General features: G+C 35.3%; 1 protein-coding gene and 1 pseudogene across 2 annotated transcripts; one reads left to right on the forward strand and one right to left on the reverse strand.

Moving 5' to 3' along the window:
• Positions 1 to 294: 294 nt before the first annotated feature.
• LOC149576656 (uncharacterized) lies at positions 295 to 774 on the forward strand. Its single transcript, XM_089817965.1, has one exon. The coding sequence runs from the start codon at positions 373 to 375 to the stop codon at positions 577 to 579; it is 207 nt and encodes a 68-aa protein (XP_089674091.1). The 5' UTR covers positions 295 to 372; the 3' UTR covers positions 580 to 774.
• Positions 775 to 3,433: 2,659 nt separating this feature from the next.
• On the reverse strand, positions 3,434 to 4,376 carry LOC149576657 (expansin-B1 pseudogene; annotated as a pseudogene). The gene is made up of 3 exons (XR_016354479.1): positions 4,255 to 4,376; positions 4,015 to 4,177; positions 3,434 to 3,821 (listed from the first exon to the last, which is right to left on the reverse strand). The product of XR_016354479.1 is annotated as an expansin-B1 pseudogene (transcript).
• Positions 4,377 to 18,349: the final 13,973 nt, after the last annotated feature.

The raw sequence follows: 18,349 nt of genomic DNA on the forward strand, positions 1-18,349 counted from the left end.
GAATAGTTTCTTCCGCATTTTCCGGTTGAAGTTTATGTGGCAAAGTTAGTCTAGCTGGTTCTTTACAATTATATGCTTAGGCAAGAACTATGACTTGCGTCTCTTGTTGTAAAACACATATGTTCTGTTTTAATTTTCTCCCTTGCAATTGCTGTCTCGTTAACAGAGCCACACACAAATTAGTATGGGTCTACATCACCGAAATTATTTAATTTGCTATTTTTATTTTTAATTAGCCGGCAACCGCAAATATTTAATTCGCTATTTTTATTTTTAATTAGCCGGCAACGATGCGTGTTGGGTGCCCGTTATACGCGGCGGATTGTATAAATATCCGTATTCTCTGGAGATTTGGGCTTTTCGGTTCAGTAAATGGCAGGAGTAAAGATGTTCGCATTCGCTGTAGCATTGGCAATGGCAATGATGATGATGATGAGCGTAATGACAGTGAATGCGGCAGAGGCGCCTGCTTCAGCTCCATCAATGCTTACTGGTGCAGCTTCCATGGCCCTGCCTTCCTCTTTACCAGCTGCCTTCTTTGCATCTTTTACTCTCCTTTTACTCTGCTTTTACCGTTGATCTGTTCCGCAGATGAATATGGAGATGATCGATCGCTTCTAATCTTTTTCTTTTCTGTGATCTGACTATTTTGATGGCCATTCTAGGCCGGAATTTGAAAGATTTCTTTGTTTCGCCGTTCGTCAAATAAAGGCATTTTTCCAAGCTCTGCGTTAGGGGTTTGCATATTAATAATATAATCTGTTTTTTAGGGAATTATTTGCTTTGCTCTAGCGTGATTATCAATGGCTTTGTTCAACGCAAGGCATTTTGGATCTGGATTTTTTAAGCTGTTTTGATGCATGTCTTTTTAAAGCACAAATTTTACTATTTTTTTTTTTGTTTCTACGCTCCGATTTAGCACTCAGAGCATTGCCCTGATACCATATTGTGATTCTATTGAATGCGAAATCTCTTTTAAATTACAAAGAATTTTGCCGTCATTGTCGTTGAATTCATTGCATAATAAATAGTGAGCTCGGTAAATAATATTAATCACGCAATTTTAGGGTAATGTGTTTTAAGATACAAAGTATACCGTCATTTGCTGATAAATTCAGCATATGTCAAATTTTAAGGAATTGAATTCTGCAAATAAAATTAGAACCCAAGCAATTTAGTCAAGCAATGTTTGGACAAATCTGTTTTGACATACAGAGAATTCTACTGTAAGTATGAACCACATTTCTTGGTATTGAGTTCATTGCACGCTAGATCTGAAATAACAATGTAAATAAAATGAACACAGATTTGTCCAAGTGAGGGATATTTATAGCCACACCGTACGGTGCGCCACCAAAATTACTAATATCTAATGTAAATAGAATATATTTTCATTCGATTCTGACAAAGAACAGATTCTTGGAACTAAGCAGAGGCAGCTAACAGTGTATGTTGTTTGATATTCCTAATCATAGTTGCAGGCATCATTACTTTTTACAGTTCACACACTATATTTACGATGATTTTGATTTTAATTGTATATTTTTAATTGATCATTAGGAACATGATTCGAAATATCAATTAAAATTCTATACTGTCAAAACAAAAAATTATGCTATATCAATCTTAAACATGATACAAACGTAGTTGACGGTGGATTCCAAAATCACAAAGGAAAATATTATCATTTGTATAATTAGACCGCAGTTGGTGGAGTTTTAAGATGCCCTGTCAAATATTTGCCCGACATCGTGGAGCTGTAGAGAGTCTTTTCAGAGCAAATGATTCCAGTCAACAATTAAAATATCAAATCTGCGACTCGAATCGAATCGAATGGAGGCGTAAATATTAGCACCAAAAAAAGATTATGCATGACATGTGGAATTTGGGGGTTTCCTAGGTTATGCATGACAGTAGACCTCAATGGACTTGGCCGTCGTACCGTACAATTTATAACTATTTTAAAACTCAAAACTGTTCAACATTTCACGGAGAATAGCCTTTTAACATGTCTCTGTAATTGTATACACAGGAAATTTGATGTAGCTTGACACTTTTCTTCGAAAGTGACTGCTGCCACTCCAATCGCTCCAATTTATGAATTGATTGGCGTAGCAATTGGAAATGAGCTGCTGATTTAGATCTAGATTTAGCTGCATGTAATGATAACGAATTCATTAGATTGAATCAACAAAGTTTAACTATTTTAACTTGTTGAATCAAATGAAATAAAATTAGCATTACCCAATGAGATATAAAAGTTGGCCCTTTGTCGATTCCTCCCCCTCATGGGATCTGTGAAAAATCAGCTACTCTTCTTCTAAAATTATATCACGTTAATAAACAAAAGTTAATCTTGAAAACCCAAATCAAAGTGAACCATAAAAAACTCGATAATTTTTGTTTGGTGGAAAACAGATTCTTACCTTTTGTTCATCTGCAATTAGAGACTGTGTTGGTTTCTTCTTTTCAAAAATAGTATCCTGTTAATAAACAACATAATATCTTGAAAACCAAAATCAAAGAGAAAAGATCATAAGAAAAAATGGTAAATCCTTTTTTTTGGGCAAATACGGATTCTGACCTTAGGCTCATCTGTAATTCGAGACTCTGTTGGGTTCTTTACCAAATTCCGCCGTGCCGCCATGTATTTTTTAGCTAATTTGATAGGAAGAGGGGTGGCATAATCTCTCCTTTCCTTTTACCTCTGTTCTTGCTCTGCATTTTGCAAATTGTTTTCTTCCTCAACTTGTTCAAAAGTTTGTTTTTTGAAGGCATAGTTAAAGCATTTGATGACAAATTCTTTCATAAAATGGCAAACCAGATTGACAACTCTTCTCATTATCTCCTTAGCGAATGCCATTCCCCTGTTTTGAAATTTGCACAAGGTATTTCCTGATCTTTTTTTTGGGATGCGATGCTACAGAAAAGATTTGTTCTTAATTTGAAACGTACATCTTCTATAAATGACCGTTTCATAGCAATGGTAAGTTGCCTCTCTTGATCACAACAATGGAAAGTTTCTTTTTCTACTGCTGTCATTAATGAAAAATCCACAACTTCCTTTTCAGTACTGCTGCCATTAATGAAAAATCCACAACTTCTTTTTCAGTACTGCTGTTTTCGAAGGATTAATTAGCAACTGAGAAAAATCTAATCGGATGATTAATTAGATTGAGAGAAATTAAATTGAAATCTTAACACATTCTGCTGTTGTATTGGACTTGAGGGAAAAGATTGGTTCTTCATTAAACATCACAAATTTGGCGGAAAAGTGGGAAATGAAAACATTGTGGGGAAGATTTGACGCGTGCTTTTGAAAGTGGCGTTGGTTCGAGAGTTGCGGCGCAATTAGTTGCTAATGAAGTTTTTCTTATTGTTGGGATTATTTCTTATGTTCCATTTCTTTATTTTTTCATTCATGACCCCAACATATTATATACTATTTAACTTGGATGACCCCAACATAACATAAGCAAAGCATAACCTACTCCTGATGCACAGCAGCCTTGATGGAGCTGCCACCGAGCGACTCTCTCTTTCTTTCACACTCCAATCTTAACTACCAAACTAACAAACAAACTCCCTCTGTAAGTGTGGATTCCTCGTTTACACGGAAACCAACTCGAAGTGTTTTTCCCTAGTCAAAGTTGAGGCGTGATTTGTACGTGGCGGTGGGAAACCAGTTGTGTGGCAGAGCGTGTTCTGTTGGAGGAAAGAGATGTTACTCGCAGTGAGAATGGTGCCTTCAATGGCCCTCTTAACAAACACCAGTTCGCTCCCCACAAATGCCTCATCTCCATCCAACTCCCTGACCCCGCCTGCACTTTCCATACATCCACAAAACCAACGAATTCAGTGGGCGAAGCTCAGATGAAGCATATGAGATCATACTAAGACCAACATCCTTCATAATTTTGAGTAGCTTTTTCTGTTGTGAATCTTGATTGATCAATGTTTAGTATACACAATGAATGTAGAAAGATTGAAAGATATGGAATGTGGAATGTATACCTCTTTCAGATGTACGTCTCCCACATCACCATCGCCATCTTCATACTCGATCAGAACGGAAAACCAGTAGTCCGTTGACCCCTCATTCACATGGAATGTGGTGTTTCTTCCCGGATACTCACATTTTGTCCCTAAACATTCCAAAGAGTTGAGCACAAATTTCCTCCAAATTCACAATGTAGCATGTCAGATGATTTTGTTTTTAATATGCGGCACCTACTTTTTCTTTTGAATTCTAACCGTTTTGATTGTTTTGCTCGCAAAAGCTGCTGCTGCTTCTTTATTTTTATTTTTGGGTTTAGGCCATTCAGCAACCGACACTCTTCTTTCTTAGGACGAGAGAATAGTTGGTGATTTTTCATGCTCTCTTCTTTAATAAAATTACTAACAAACAGTTGCGTATGTGCAAGAGATATTTTGGAAAGAATATCCTAATGCATAGTGCAACAAAGTCTGCATTGACTTACAACTATAGAATAATACAACCATGATATTTAGTATTGATAGGAATTTTAATTATGTATTTTAAATTAGGAGCAATTAATATGCTATCATAGCTATGAATACAGAGTGAGAAGTTGAAATTTCGCTTTGAGAAGTTGAAAGAAGAACTTATTATCTAGTACAATGTTTTCTTAAAATAAAGAATCAAAGCCAACATAAGATAAACTTTGAAATTGCACTTTTCTAATAATATACACTTAATTTGAAGTAAGCTTTAATGAAAAAGAGATATGTAATTAGTAAGATGCATATATGTATAATTATTCTTTATTGAGGGTGTATATGGATGTGAACTTTGTTTGAGATGATTCAATGTTATGTTGGAACCAAGAGATTGCTAGAGGGGTTAATTTCTAAGTTTAAATTCATGGATAAAAGAATTAACAAACTGAAAAATAATTATGGTAAAATGTATATGTAGCACTGATAATGTCAACAGTACTCGTAGTATTTTATTGGAGAAAAAGAATTTCCAATCATTTTGGTAGGAGGCTATGCAAAAGTTAACAAAAAAATATGTCAGTAGTGCTGAAACTTGTGATGTTGTTGTTAGAGTAATTAGATATTTTCTAATTAACTCTAGTCTACTTAACCTAAAGTTTTGGCATATAATAATTAATTCTTTTATTTATTATTATTATACAACCTACGTTAGACCTTTTTAGAGTTTGGATCTCCTTTATCAAGACAATCTCTCTTTGTAATTATTAACCAATTCACTTTTGATAATAGCAATTTGTTTTTTTGCTCATCAAGAATGTTTGCTCTTCTATGGATCTGTGAATTCAAGCATCAATAGATTTTCTCCTCTTTCTGTGATAGGTGTTTGCATGCATGTGATTCTTGGTAGCTATGGGGTTGAGCTTTCATCAACTTAAATATGGTATCAAAGATCTAGATCTTCATGCCCCTGTCTTGTTTCTGAGAAGTTTGGCTTGGCTTTCAGATCTTTGTTTTTTCTTTCAGAGATTTCATTTTTTAGAGTTATTTTGTATTGAATTTGGGGGATCATTGATTTTCGGTGCACTTTGAACCCAAACAGACATCACTATTGATCTCAGTCCAACAAAAAACCCGTATTTTCATATAAAATTTGTCAAATTTTGGCACATTTGGAAACTGTGGGAAAAAAAATTGCTCCCAAATTTGACATGTTTCCCAAGGTAGTGATTTTCAAAAAAAAAATGCACATTTCCCGAAGCAATAATTTTCAAATTTTTGTACATAAATTGAGATTTTTATTTCAAAAATCAAGATTTTTGGCACATTTCCCAAGGCAATGATTTTCTTAATTTTGGCACGCAAATCAAGATTTTTGGTACATTTCTTGAGGCATTTGTGGAAATGACTCACAAAAATGAAAATTCAAGAACAATAGACACTGTTCCTACAAGCCAAGACAAGATAAATTTAGGTGGACAAGGCAATAGAGAAAATATACAAAACCCAACTACATTTCTTGAGCATAATTTCTAAAAGATTCCAAATGAAGTTTCAACAACAATTGGATAGCTTGAGAATGCCACATATGTGTTATATTTGTTAGGAATGCTATTTACGAATGAAAGTGTTTCGTACATCAAAACGTCCAGTATACAATAAATGTTGACAAGAAAAGGGAAACAATAGATTTTTTGCTTCAAATAATATGGATCCAAGGCCACAACTTGAGGAGCTTGCAAACTTATATACAAATTTGAAATAGAGAAAAGGTCATACTTGAGCTTATATATTCTCTAATATATATAGGGAAGTCAATATATATAAGGACTTATTTCTTCAAATATCCATTCTATATTAAAGATGAGGGAGGATATTTAGGATCAGTTGGGAAAAAATCAAATGCATCCAAAGTATTGAATTTTGAAAGTCGAGTGCAACTATTTATATTTTAATCTTACTGACCAGAAAAACTCTTCAAATATCCATGCCAGATCCAATTCATAAACATATTAAAATTTAATAGAATACAACTTAACAAATTTTGAATCCCACCATCCTCTCCATATATCTCTCCAACCATTCTCACCATTTCACCTCCAGATGACAAGTATGAAAAGGATGTTCAAACCTCATGATGAGGCATATGCAAAGGATATTTAGAATAGTTTGACATAACTATAAAATAGATATAATTCATATTGTGTTCTACTTTTAATAAAGTAAAAATATAAATAATTTATAGTATATTTTAGAAGTTAATTAAACAAAATACACTACTCCCACATTTGATAATCAATCACACACATTGACATTAAATCCCATATTAAATCCATCTTAAGATTTAAAATCCTTAAAATGGAGATTTCAAAATCAATATATTAAAAACAATGCTACAAATCAGTGTCTCTTTTCTAACATAAACTCCATGGCCTCAAATTTCTCATTTAAAATGCGAGCAGAACATCAAGGTCAAATCCCAATAGATAGATAACATTGACGACCAAGAACACCAACCTATAATAATGAGCCCCCACACACAAGTATTTGTATTCCCCAAATCATGTAAAAACCATCCCCTGTTGTTCAATTATGAAGCTTACCTAGCCTTACTGTCGTATAAAATCCTTGCCAGAAGACTTGAGAACAAGAAGGAGTCAATGAGTAGATTCAAGATGAGGAAGATGAGGATGTGCAATTCAGATGTAGTTAGAATTGAAACATAGAGACAGATGCTGTAACAGATCCCCCCCTTCCTCTCTCATCACCCAAATGAATGACTCGCTTCCCTCCAATGCCCTTGCAATCACTTAATTTCTTAGAGGGATAGAACAAATATGTTACACAGAAATATATTAAATGAACTACTACCTTTGTGCCAAAATCCACGATTGTAAATCTCAGAGAAGAATGCATTATGTCTAAAGCATAATTTACCATATGAAACAAAATATTTATGTACTGAAATCTATTACTGTAGATTTCTTAGAAGGATAGAAGATGATTAAATGATATTCACAATCAATTTTCTTTATAATAGTTGGCATTGCATGGTGTGTTTTCTTTATAATAGTTGGCATTCTACAATATGTAACGGACATTCTATAATAGTTTGAATTTTTTTTCTTGAGAATTATTTAAAATGATGGATATAAGATTTTGTTGTTATCTTTGTTGGTTAATGTTTCCATGTTGTAGGCGATGTTGTTTGTTGAAGTGGTGACAATAGTTGTAGACATGCTCCTTCCTTCTTCTTGGCAATTGTGTAAAAATTATTTTGTATTTTACAGTATCGTTCAAAAGAGAATGATGGTTGAATCTAAAGCCCGTCAATAGATTTCACTCTCGATATTGCTATCTAGATGTCAATCCCTCTCTTTCTCTTTTCCAATGTCTATTGTAGCCTTTTCTAATATGAGTTCCTAGGTTTTTTGTATTGTAATGGCCCAAGCCATAGCTAGTGGTAGTTGTGTACGGTTTCCTTGGGTAATTAGAGTAATGGGTACATTGTTTCAGTTATGTGTATCCCGAGTTGGTCCAATATAATTTTTAAAATTAACAACAACATATTTTGGCAGATCTGAAGGGTTTGAATTTGTATCATAGATGATTGATGTTATTTTTCCAAATGATCCATTTACAAGTCCAACTTGTACCCATAAATTTTTCGTTAACACGATATGTTGAACAATGCATAGTAGGACCTCTTGCTGAAGTTGATCATCTTCATTGTGTTCATTTGATCTTTGTATAGCAACTCTAGAAAAACTAAACTTGCTATTGGGTGATTCAACTCTTTTAGCATTTTTTTATTATGTAGTTTCATGAATTCATTAGTTGCAAATAGATGTGTAGCTTTATCAAAATCTTCTCATTGTTTGGAACTTAAAGAGTTATTTTTTAAAGTCATGAGGGTATCCCAATCATCTTGTAGTGGGTTTGCATTTCAAATATTTTGTAGGATTTTCAAAAAGTGTTGTTGGGATTGACTTTTTCCTTGTTGTCAAAAGATCGTGTCCAATGAAATTACAATAGTCAATGTTTTCCATAACATGATTGCTGTAGAATTTGAGGCATATATTGGCTTATTTAGAACTAGTGGTAGCTGGCCTAACTCACCAATGAGGATGATAGAAAGCCTAGCAAAAGGTTCTTATTTTTAATGTGTAAAAACCTCACGAATGCGACTATCAATTTTGATAAGAAGTTGTGGTCCTAATAAACTCATTTCATCTATAAGAATGTATTTAATATGTTTGAAGTCTTCTTGAAGGTTTGTTAATGATTGGCCTTTTAAGGGATGTATTTCTTTAATTGGAATTCAGAGGAATATGTGGATTGTTGATGCTTGACTGTTATAAGTAGCAACTTCTATAGGTGCTAGAGCAAGCAATGGTTTCTTGTCATTTTTTTTTTTGTAATGTTTATGGTTTTTGTAATGTAATCAATAAGGTATGTTTTTATAGTTCCTGATGTTCCTTGGATAATCATGTGTAGTGGCTTATTGGGGAATGGATTTGTGTGATGTTTAGTGATGATATCTAAAGCTAATTGTTGTTTGGGGGCTAGTTGGTAATTTGGTTGCAAATTTTTTGAATGGAAAAAGTTTCCATTTGTTTGTAATTTTCTTGTAAGAATAAATTTTGTTGTTGATTCATTTAGTTCATGGGAAATGTTGTTTTTATTCCATTGGTGATTAATATCAATGTCTAATTTTGCTAGGAGATCAAGCTCGTTGATTGTAAAGTTTTTGGAGGCAGCCATTTGGGATAGTAACTCCCATTCATATAGGTCTATCTTTTAGTCAATTTCAAGCTCATCAATGTCAGTACTGTTATTTTCTTCATTTGTTGGTGTGTTTTCAATTCTCTTTACATGCCAAGGAGAGTAATTATTGGTATGTATCATTTTCCAATTTGAAATTATTTGTTCTTTGTAATGCCAATGTCTATAGGAATATGTCGAAAGGTTTTGTATAGTAAGAGTTCATTCCAACAAAATGTTTCAAATTTTTCATTAGTTTCATCTAGAATAATCTTGAAGAGGGTGTAGATATTGATGATTGCATTGGCTTTTCTCTTTTTCCATTGACCCTTCTTTCAATTTTTAAAGAATGTGTACATTTGGACTATTTCAATGAGTGATAACAAGTCTAGTTCTGCAAGGTGCTCTATGTATGATTCGATATAAGTGTTACCTAGTTCTTCTTCATTGTTTGAATTATTGATTCAATAAAGCAATTTTTTTGTGACATTTAATGAAATATAAATTATTTGAATCTTATATAATCACTATATTTGAAATTTAATTATAGATGTAACCTCAGTATGTAAAGGCATTATATTTTCTCTGTCTATAAAAATATCTGGTGCCATCTAGACTCAATAAATCTGACAAAATTTGATTTATTTCTTATTTCTTCAACATCAATATGTTATGAATTATATATAGTATTGCATCTATTCAATGTTTCTATGATTTTCCAAATATCATTTCTCCTCATGTTCTAATTGATATCTTTTGGATGAAAGTAAATTACATTGATTTTGGAAAGCAAAATCAGTGGTCATTGCACCATAGAATGGTATCCAAGTAATCACCGATCATCTTAGAGCATTTGGGAACAAACAACAATCATACTTCTTCAATATGAACTTTGTCTTAATGATGACTCAATTTTCCTACTTACTTAGCATGTACTTCTCCCTTTAGCATTGATTGTATATCCTCTTGACTAGCTAGGAGGCAATGCATTGGGAAAAGATGGATGGTGAATCTATCTATATGATCTTTGATAGTTAAATCCTAATAGCAATATCACAATTTGACTTCTTGTGGAAATTATCTCCTACTTATCAATTGATGAGCTTAAGGGGCTTTCTAATGAATGGCTCATACAACACAACACTTGGCAAAGGTTTTGCAAATGGGGTTACAAGCTTTGGGTTTAACCATGGAGGAAACTCTGTAGTTAGGCACGCTAAGGCTCGAGTAGTACTAAGATGGGTCTCCTCATGGGAAGTCCCAGTGCTTCAGCCCTATGAGCATCACCTAGATATAATGAGTGCTAAATGTTCCATTTATTCACATGAGACATGGATTCATTTTGAATCGCTACTCATGAAACATGGGTCAATGAGTCTGACTCAAAATCACACAATTAAATCCTAATAGCAATATCACAATTTGACTTGCTGTGGAAATTATATTCTACTTATCAATTGATGAGCTTAAGGGGCTTTCTAATGAATGATTCATAAGGCACAACACTTGGTGGAGGTTTTATAAATGGGATTGCAAGCTTTGGGTTTAACCATGGAGAAAACTCCATAGCTAAGTGCGCTCAAGCTGGAGTAGTACTAGGATGGGTGACTTCTTGGGAAGTCTCAATTCTTCACCCCTGTGAGCATCACCTAGATCCAATGAGTGCTAATGTTCCATTTATTCTCATGAGAGATGGATTAATGTTGAATCACTAGTGATGAAACATGGGTCAATGAGTTTAACTCAAAATCACACAGTTAAATCTTGATAGCAATATCACTATATGATCTTACTTGATTTTGAAAAGGTCTATGAAAAAATTGAATGGGAATTTGTGATTGAAATTTTGAAGGCCTTTGGTTTCCCACCCTATTTCTATGATTGGGTCAAAATTATTTTCAAGGATTATAGTACTATCATTGAAGTCAATGGTTTTCTTTTAGACCTTATACCTCTTGGTAGATCTATCAGACAAGGCTTCCCTTTGGCACCTACTCTATTGCTAATTATTTTTGATGCTTTACAAGTCTTATATTCTTAAAAACACTTAGATTGGCACTCCTCTCAAAGTTATCATCTTACCAAACATGGAAGACCTCCCAATTGAATAGTGTGTTGATAACACAATCATCTTTGTCTAAATGAATGAGGAAAACATTGATAACATTATTGACATAATTTAATTATTTTTCTTAGCTTCTATAGCTAATATCTACTTATGAAATCAACTATTTTGGGATGGTTAAATTTTTCTTTGGATTGGCTTATTAATAATGGGTGGTAGTGGAAAGCTCCTAATGATATTGTGAGATATTTGGGAATCCCTTTTTCTTTAAATCCTTGAACTAAGGAAATGTGGAACTATACCTTTAAAAAGATTGCAAGAAAACATATCAAGTGGAAACCTTACATGCTTTCCATTGCAAGGAGGGAAAAAATTGTTCAAAAGGTTTTATCCTCCCATGTTGTTTATTATGCATCAACATGGATTTTAGCTAACTACCAAAATAATAAGTTGGAGAAATTTTTGAGGGATTTCCTTAATTTGATGGTACAAGCAACAAGAAGAGAAACCATGTTAATGTGGATTGTTGTTGCTCTCCTAAAAACATTGGGCATTTAGGTCTTAAAAATCTTAAATGCAAGGCTTACCACTTTCTTCCAAATAGATCATGAAGGCCCTAAATGGGAATGAACCTTGGAAGATTCTTATAAGAAACAATATTAACATGTCTTCCACTAAAAGGGTAAGGATTGACACAACACTCCTCTGCTCGATATTGTTTTGGGGAACTTTGATATTAAACTATTTAGGGTGTCATGTTAGATCCTTGATTTGCAATAGATTTTTTGTTAGTAAGAACCCATTTTATGTTGTTCTAGAAAGATCCATTTGGTGGGGCATTTATCTTAAAAATAAGTCTCTTGCATTAGCTCAATGTTGTTATGCAAAAAGATGGCATAATTCAGGTATATATGTTATTCAAGACATGGTGGATGACAAGAATTTGGGGTCTTCGAATGAAATCAATACTAAATATAACATTCCAAATTCTTAGAAGAAGACATTCACTCTCATCTCCAAAGCAATGCATAATTTAAATCCTAGTAAAATTTTGAAATCTCATAAATGGTTGGAGTAGGTTAATGGGTTGATGACAATAGTTTGAATACTTGTTCTTATAACCAAATTCACAATATGCTTAAGCATAATGAAGAAATTATTACAATAATTAATTATGTTGGGGGTTTTAATTGGGAGAACACTAGATGACACTTTATCTTTGATTTACTTTGGCACTCCCTTATTTATTCTATGTGCAAATTTCCTAAAAATTTTGAGCATATTTTCTTTAATGGCTTGTTAACTAAAAAGTTGTGATCAATGTTTTTTGGTCATCCTATTACTCAGGATTACAAGAATGGTCTCTCTTGGCATGAAATCCTTGTAGGATTTGTTCCTAATTTTGATGTTGATTTGAATAGATTTTGGTTTGTGTTGAATTCTAAAATCATGTGGATCATTTGGAAAAAATGAATAAGGATATTTTCCAAGACATCAACCAGGACCTTACCAAGTTTAACTTCAAACTCACATATTTTTACATTTTCTATCAAGCTATAGCCATGATTGAAGTCCCTAATTAAGAAAGATTCATGGAGCTTCTTAGACAAGGGCCTATGATCATTTTCAAGAAGGATATCCAGAGCTTCATGACTATGGATGTTGAACAAGTGCAAGACACTTACACCTTCATAACTCCAACACGTGCTTAATCCTTCAACACAAAACATTACCAACAATGTATATGTTGTCGACAACATTGATCCTACCAATAATGAGAGAAAGGTTTCTGATGGATGGAACACTTTAGATGGATGGGATTACACTTATAATTGGCATAATGAGTCTGAGTGGAACCAAGATTATAACAAGTTGTCTGAAAGCAATCAAAAGAAGCAAAACTTAAAAGAAGATCAATCATCAACTAAAAATATTTGTTTAAAGTTTCTGATATATCTAAGTAATATGTTGGTCAGCCTTGTATTATACTTCTACTAATTCCCATCTAATACATGCACTTCTCTCTTTTTTATTGAACTATCTTAATAAAAATAAATTAATAAATAAAGAATGTACAATAGAAAAGAAAAAATGGTCAAATCCCTAGAAGAAGAAAATGAGCATACATGGTGATGTTATAAATCTACGGGAAAGTTATCTTGATTTTACATAATATAAGTTCATAAATGAATTAAGGATATAATGATTGCATCTCAAGAAGCATGTAAACATGCCAAGGATAGAGGACTATAATAACTTGTGATGTTAAAGCAATGCAACTATATTCAATGGTATGTGGATTATGGTTCACAAAATATGTTGTGAATTCCTAAAACCCTTATAGGCTTAGAAACTGGCATGGAAATGAGATACAATTTTTTATAGATTAAAAATCAGTCTAAATTAGATATTAAATTGGTGTAAAATGCAGCTTATATATATATATATATATATATTGGTGGTTAAGGTTTTTAAAAGATAGGAAGTGTGAATACTCACACTAAGTTTTAGAAAAAGAATATATAAATGAATCATAATAATGAAAGAAGGATTTGATCTAAAAGTGACACTTAACTTTTTTTTTAAATGTAGACCTAAAAACCATAATATGTAAGAAAAATTCTATGAGGAATAAAGTCATATAAGATCTTATGATTTCACTATAAATTCAAAAGGAAAGTAGACTTTCATATATATATATATATGTTAATCCATTGAAATATTACAAGTGAATGCATATTAACTTAGACTAGCTAATGGTCATTTCCATATTGATGCAATTTTAACCTAAATGTTATTTACATAACAAGGTAAAGGCAAAGCATGCATGTATGCTTAGATTGGTGACTAAAGAATCCTTACATTTGATGAAGATATTCGAATCTTGCATATAGCTATCATAGAAATGATGGACCTTATATGCACAATGACTTGAGTATTTAAAGAGAGTTATATATATATATATATATATATGGTTTGAATACACCCAAGAGTTAGTTTTGTAGCCACAAACTCAACCTTTGCTACATTGTAAGAATTTGGCTTAGGCCAGAATTCAACCAAGAACTAAAGAACTCAACACAAGCACACAATAGACCAAAATAAATAGAGTATGATCAGAATGATGATATTCATTGAATATGCCATCTTGAGAGTACACTAGGAGTGCCTTTATATAAAGGCCTTTGGAGAGCTTCTAGAATGTATAAAAGTTAGTAACATGATAAGTCATACAACTAGGCACATGTCCACCAGATATGGGTTATCCTCCATTAAGTATGAAATTAAATGTGATGATGTAAGGATAAGCCTACAATGGTGTAGCACACAAATCAGTGGTGTAGACAACATGTGCATAATTAGAGTTCTGTAACTCATGAGAGTACACAAACTCCTAAGTGTCTCACCTAAAATAAATAATAAAATAATGTAAAATAATTAAATAATGCATTAACCTAAGTAAACCTAAGTAAGTGTAATAAGTTAATACTTATTTACACCAACAACCTCCCTTAAGTGCAACTTAGGAGAATGCCCTTAAGCTTACGAAAACTAGGATGCAATGCAAAATGGGTCTCGGCTACTAGGCCATGTTAGGTACCCATGTACATAATGATATGCAATCTCTCATAAAGCAAGGAAAGAGGGAAAACCTCATGGGAAAAACCCTCCCCCAAAAAGGGAGATGAATAGGGATGCATGGATGGATGGAGTAATCAAGACCCCCCCATTACGACAAACATCCAATATATACATAAGAGAATAATGAGAAGAGGAAGAGAGATAGGATAGGCTCTCCCCCCCCCCCCCAAAGAAGAACACAAAATAGTGACTACTCCAATGAAGAAGTTGATCCAAGACTGCAAAATAATGCCAAAGGTACAAATGAGATGCTTTCGCTGTCTGTGGAAATAATCTCATGGATAAGTGATGTCTTTGAAACCTGCTCAATTGACTGAAGAACCTGTCCCAAGGAACTATCTATCTTTGCATGAAGAACCCTACTGTAACTGCTAATCATATGTCTCTAGGGGTCCTTGGACCCCTACTGACATATTTCAATGGGTAATATGGGTCAAAGGGGGTCATAGGGTGACCTATGACCCCCTCCTATGACCCCCTTTGACCCATTAAATGATGACATATGTGCCTAGGGGTCCTACGACCCTAGGGACATATTCGAAGGGGTAATATGGGTCAAAGGGGGTCACAGGGTGACCTATGACCCCCTTTGACCCATTAAATGATGACATATGTCCCTAGGGGTCCTAAGATCCCTAGGGACATATTCGAATCGTTCATACGGTTAGAGGGGGTCATAGGGTGACCTATGACCCCCTTTGACCCATTAAAGGATGACATATGTCCCTAGGGGTCCTAGGAGCCCTAGGATCATATTCGAATCGTTCATATGGGACTTTGACCCATTAAATGATGACATATATCCCTTGGGGTCTTGGGACCCCTAGGGACATATTTGAATCATTCATATGGGTCAAAGGGGGTCATAGGGTGACTTATGACAACCTTTGACCTATTAAACGATGACATATGTCCCTTGGGGTCCTAGGACCCTTAGGGACATATTCAAATCATTCATATGGTCAAAGGGGATGACCCCCTTTGACCCATTAAATGACGACATATGTCTCTAAGGGTCCTAGGACCCCTAGGGACATATTTGAATCGTTCATATGGCTCAAAGGGGGTCATAGGGTGACCCGTGACACCCTTTGACCCATTAAACGATGACATATGTCTCTAGGGGAGGACCACTAGAGACATATTTGAATGGGTAATATGGGTCAAACGGGGTCATAGATCACCCTATGACCCCCTTCGACCCATTAAATGATGACACATGTCTCTGGGGGTCCTAGGACCCCTAGGGACATATTTGAATGGGTAATATGGGTCAAATGGGGTCATAGGTAAGCCTATGACCCCCTTGGCCCAATTAAAAGATGACATGTCCCTAGGGGTCCTAGGACTCCTATGGACATATTCGAATCATTCATATGGGTCAAAGGGAGTCATAGGTCACCCTATGACCCCCTTTGACCTATTAAACGATGGCATATGTCCCTTGGGGTCCTAGGATCCCTAGGGACATATTCGAATCGTTCATATGGGTCAAAAGGGCTCATAGGGTGACTTATGAACCCCTTTGACCCATTAAACGACAACATATGTCCCTTGGGGTCCTGAGACCCCTAGGGACATATTTGAATGGCTAATATGGCTCAAAGGTGGTCATAGGTCACCCTATGACCCCCTTTGACCCATTAAACGACAACATATAACCCTAGGGGTCCTAGGACCCCAAGGGACATATTTGAATCATTCATAGGGCTCAAAAGGGGTCATAGGGTGACCTATGACCCCTTTTGACCCATTAAACAATGACATATGCCCCTAGGGACATATTTGAATGGGTAATATGGGTCAAAGGGGTTCATAGGTCACCCTATGACCCCCTTTGACCCATTAAACAATGACATATGTCCCTAGGGGTCCTAGGACCCCTAAGATTATATTCGAATCGTTCATATGGGTCAAACGACATATGTCCCTAGGGGTCCTAGGACCTCTAGGGACATATTCGAATGGGTCATATTGGTCAAAGTGCATCATAGGGTGACCTATGACCCTCTTTGACCCATTAAAATATGACATATGTCTCTAGGGGTCCTAGGACCCCTAAGGACAAATTCAAATCATTCATATGGATCAAAGGGGGTCATAGGGTTACCTATGAGCCTCTCTAACCCATTAATTGATGACAAATGTCTCTACAGATCCTCAAACCCCTAGGACATATTCGAATGGGTAATATGGGTCAAAGGGGGTCATAAGTCATTTGACCCATTAAATGATGACATATGTCTCTAGGGGTCCTAGGCCACCTAAGGACATATTTGAATGTGTAATATGTGTTAAAGGGGGTCACAGGGTGACCTATGACCCCCTTTGACCCATTACATGACGACATATGTTTCTAGGGGTCCTACAATCCCTAGGGACATATTCAAATCATTCATATGGGTCAAAGGGGCTCATAGGGTGACTTATGAACCCCTTTGACCCATAAAAGACAACATATGTCCCTTGGAGTCCTGAGACCCCTAGGGACATATTTGAATGGGTAATATGGCTCAAAGGTGGTCATAGGTCACCCTATGACCCCCTTTGACCCATTAAATGACAACATATAACCCTAGGGGTCCTAGGACCCCAAGGGACATATTTGAATCATTCATATGGCTCAAAGGGGGTCATAGGGTGACCTATGACCCCTTTTGACCCATTAAACGAATGGGTAATATGGGTCAAAGGGGGTCATAGGTCACCCTATGACCCCCTTTGACAAATTAACCAATGACATATGTCCCTAGGGGTCTTAGGACCGCTAGGGACATATTCGAATGGGTCATATTGGTCAAAGCGCGTCATAGGGTGACCTATGACCCCCTTTGACCCATTAAATGATGACATATGTCTCTAGGGCTCCTAGGACCCACATATTCAAATCATTCATATGGGTCAAAGGGGGTCATAGGGTGACCTATGATCCTCTTTGACACATGAAACAATGACATATGTCTCTAGGGGTCTTCGGACCCCTAGGGTTATATTCGAATGGGTAATATGGGTCAAAGGGGGTCATAGGGTGACGTATGACCCCCTTTGACCCATTAAACCATGACATATTTCCCTAGGGGTCCTAGAACCCCTAGGAACATATTCGAATGGGCAATATGGGTCAAAGGGGGTCACAGGGTGACCTATGACCCCCTTTGACCCAATAAACAATGACATATGTCCCTAGGGGTCCTAGGACCCCTAGGGACATATTCGAATGCGTAATATGGGTCAAATGGAGTCATAGGGTGACCTATGACCCCTTTTGACTCATTAAAAGATGACATATGTCTCTAGAGATCCTAGGAACTCTAGGGGCATATTCGAATCATTCATATGGTTCAAAGGGGGTCATAGGTCACCCTATGACCCCCTTTGACCCATTAAATGATCACATATATCCCTTGGGGTCCTAGGACC

The sequence above is a fragment of the Cupressus sempervirens genome, chromosome 1 (genome assembly GCF_028749045.1).
Source record: "Cupressus sempervirens isolate cs-2001-9-10 chromosome 1, ASM2874904v1, whole genome shotgun sequence".
In the NCBI taxonomy this organism is placed as follows: domain Eukaryota; kingdom Viridiplantae; phylum Streptophyta; class Pinopsida; order Cupressales; family Cupressaceae; genus Cupressus; species Cupressus sempervirens.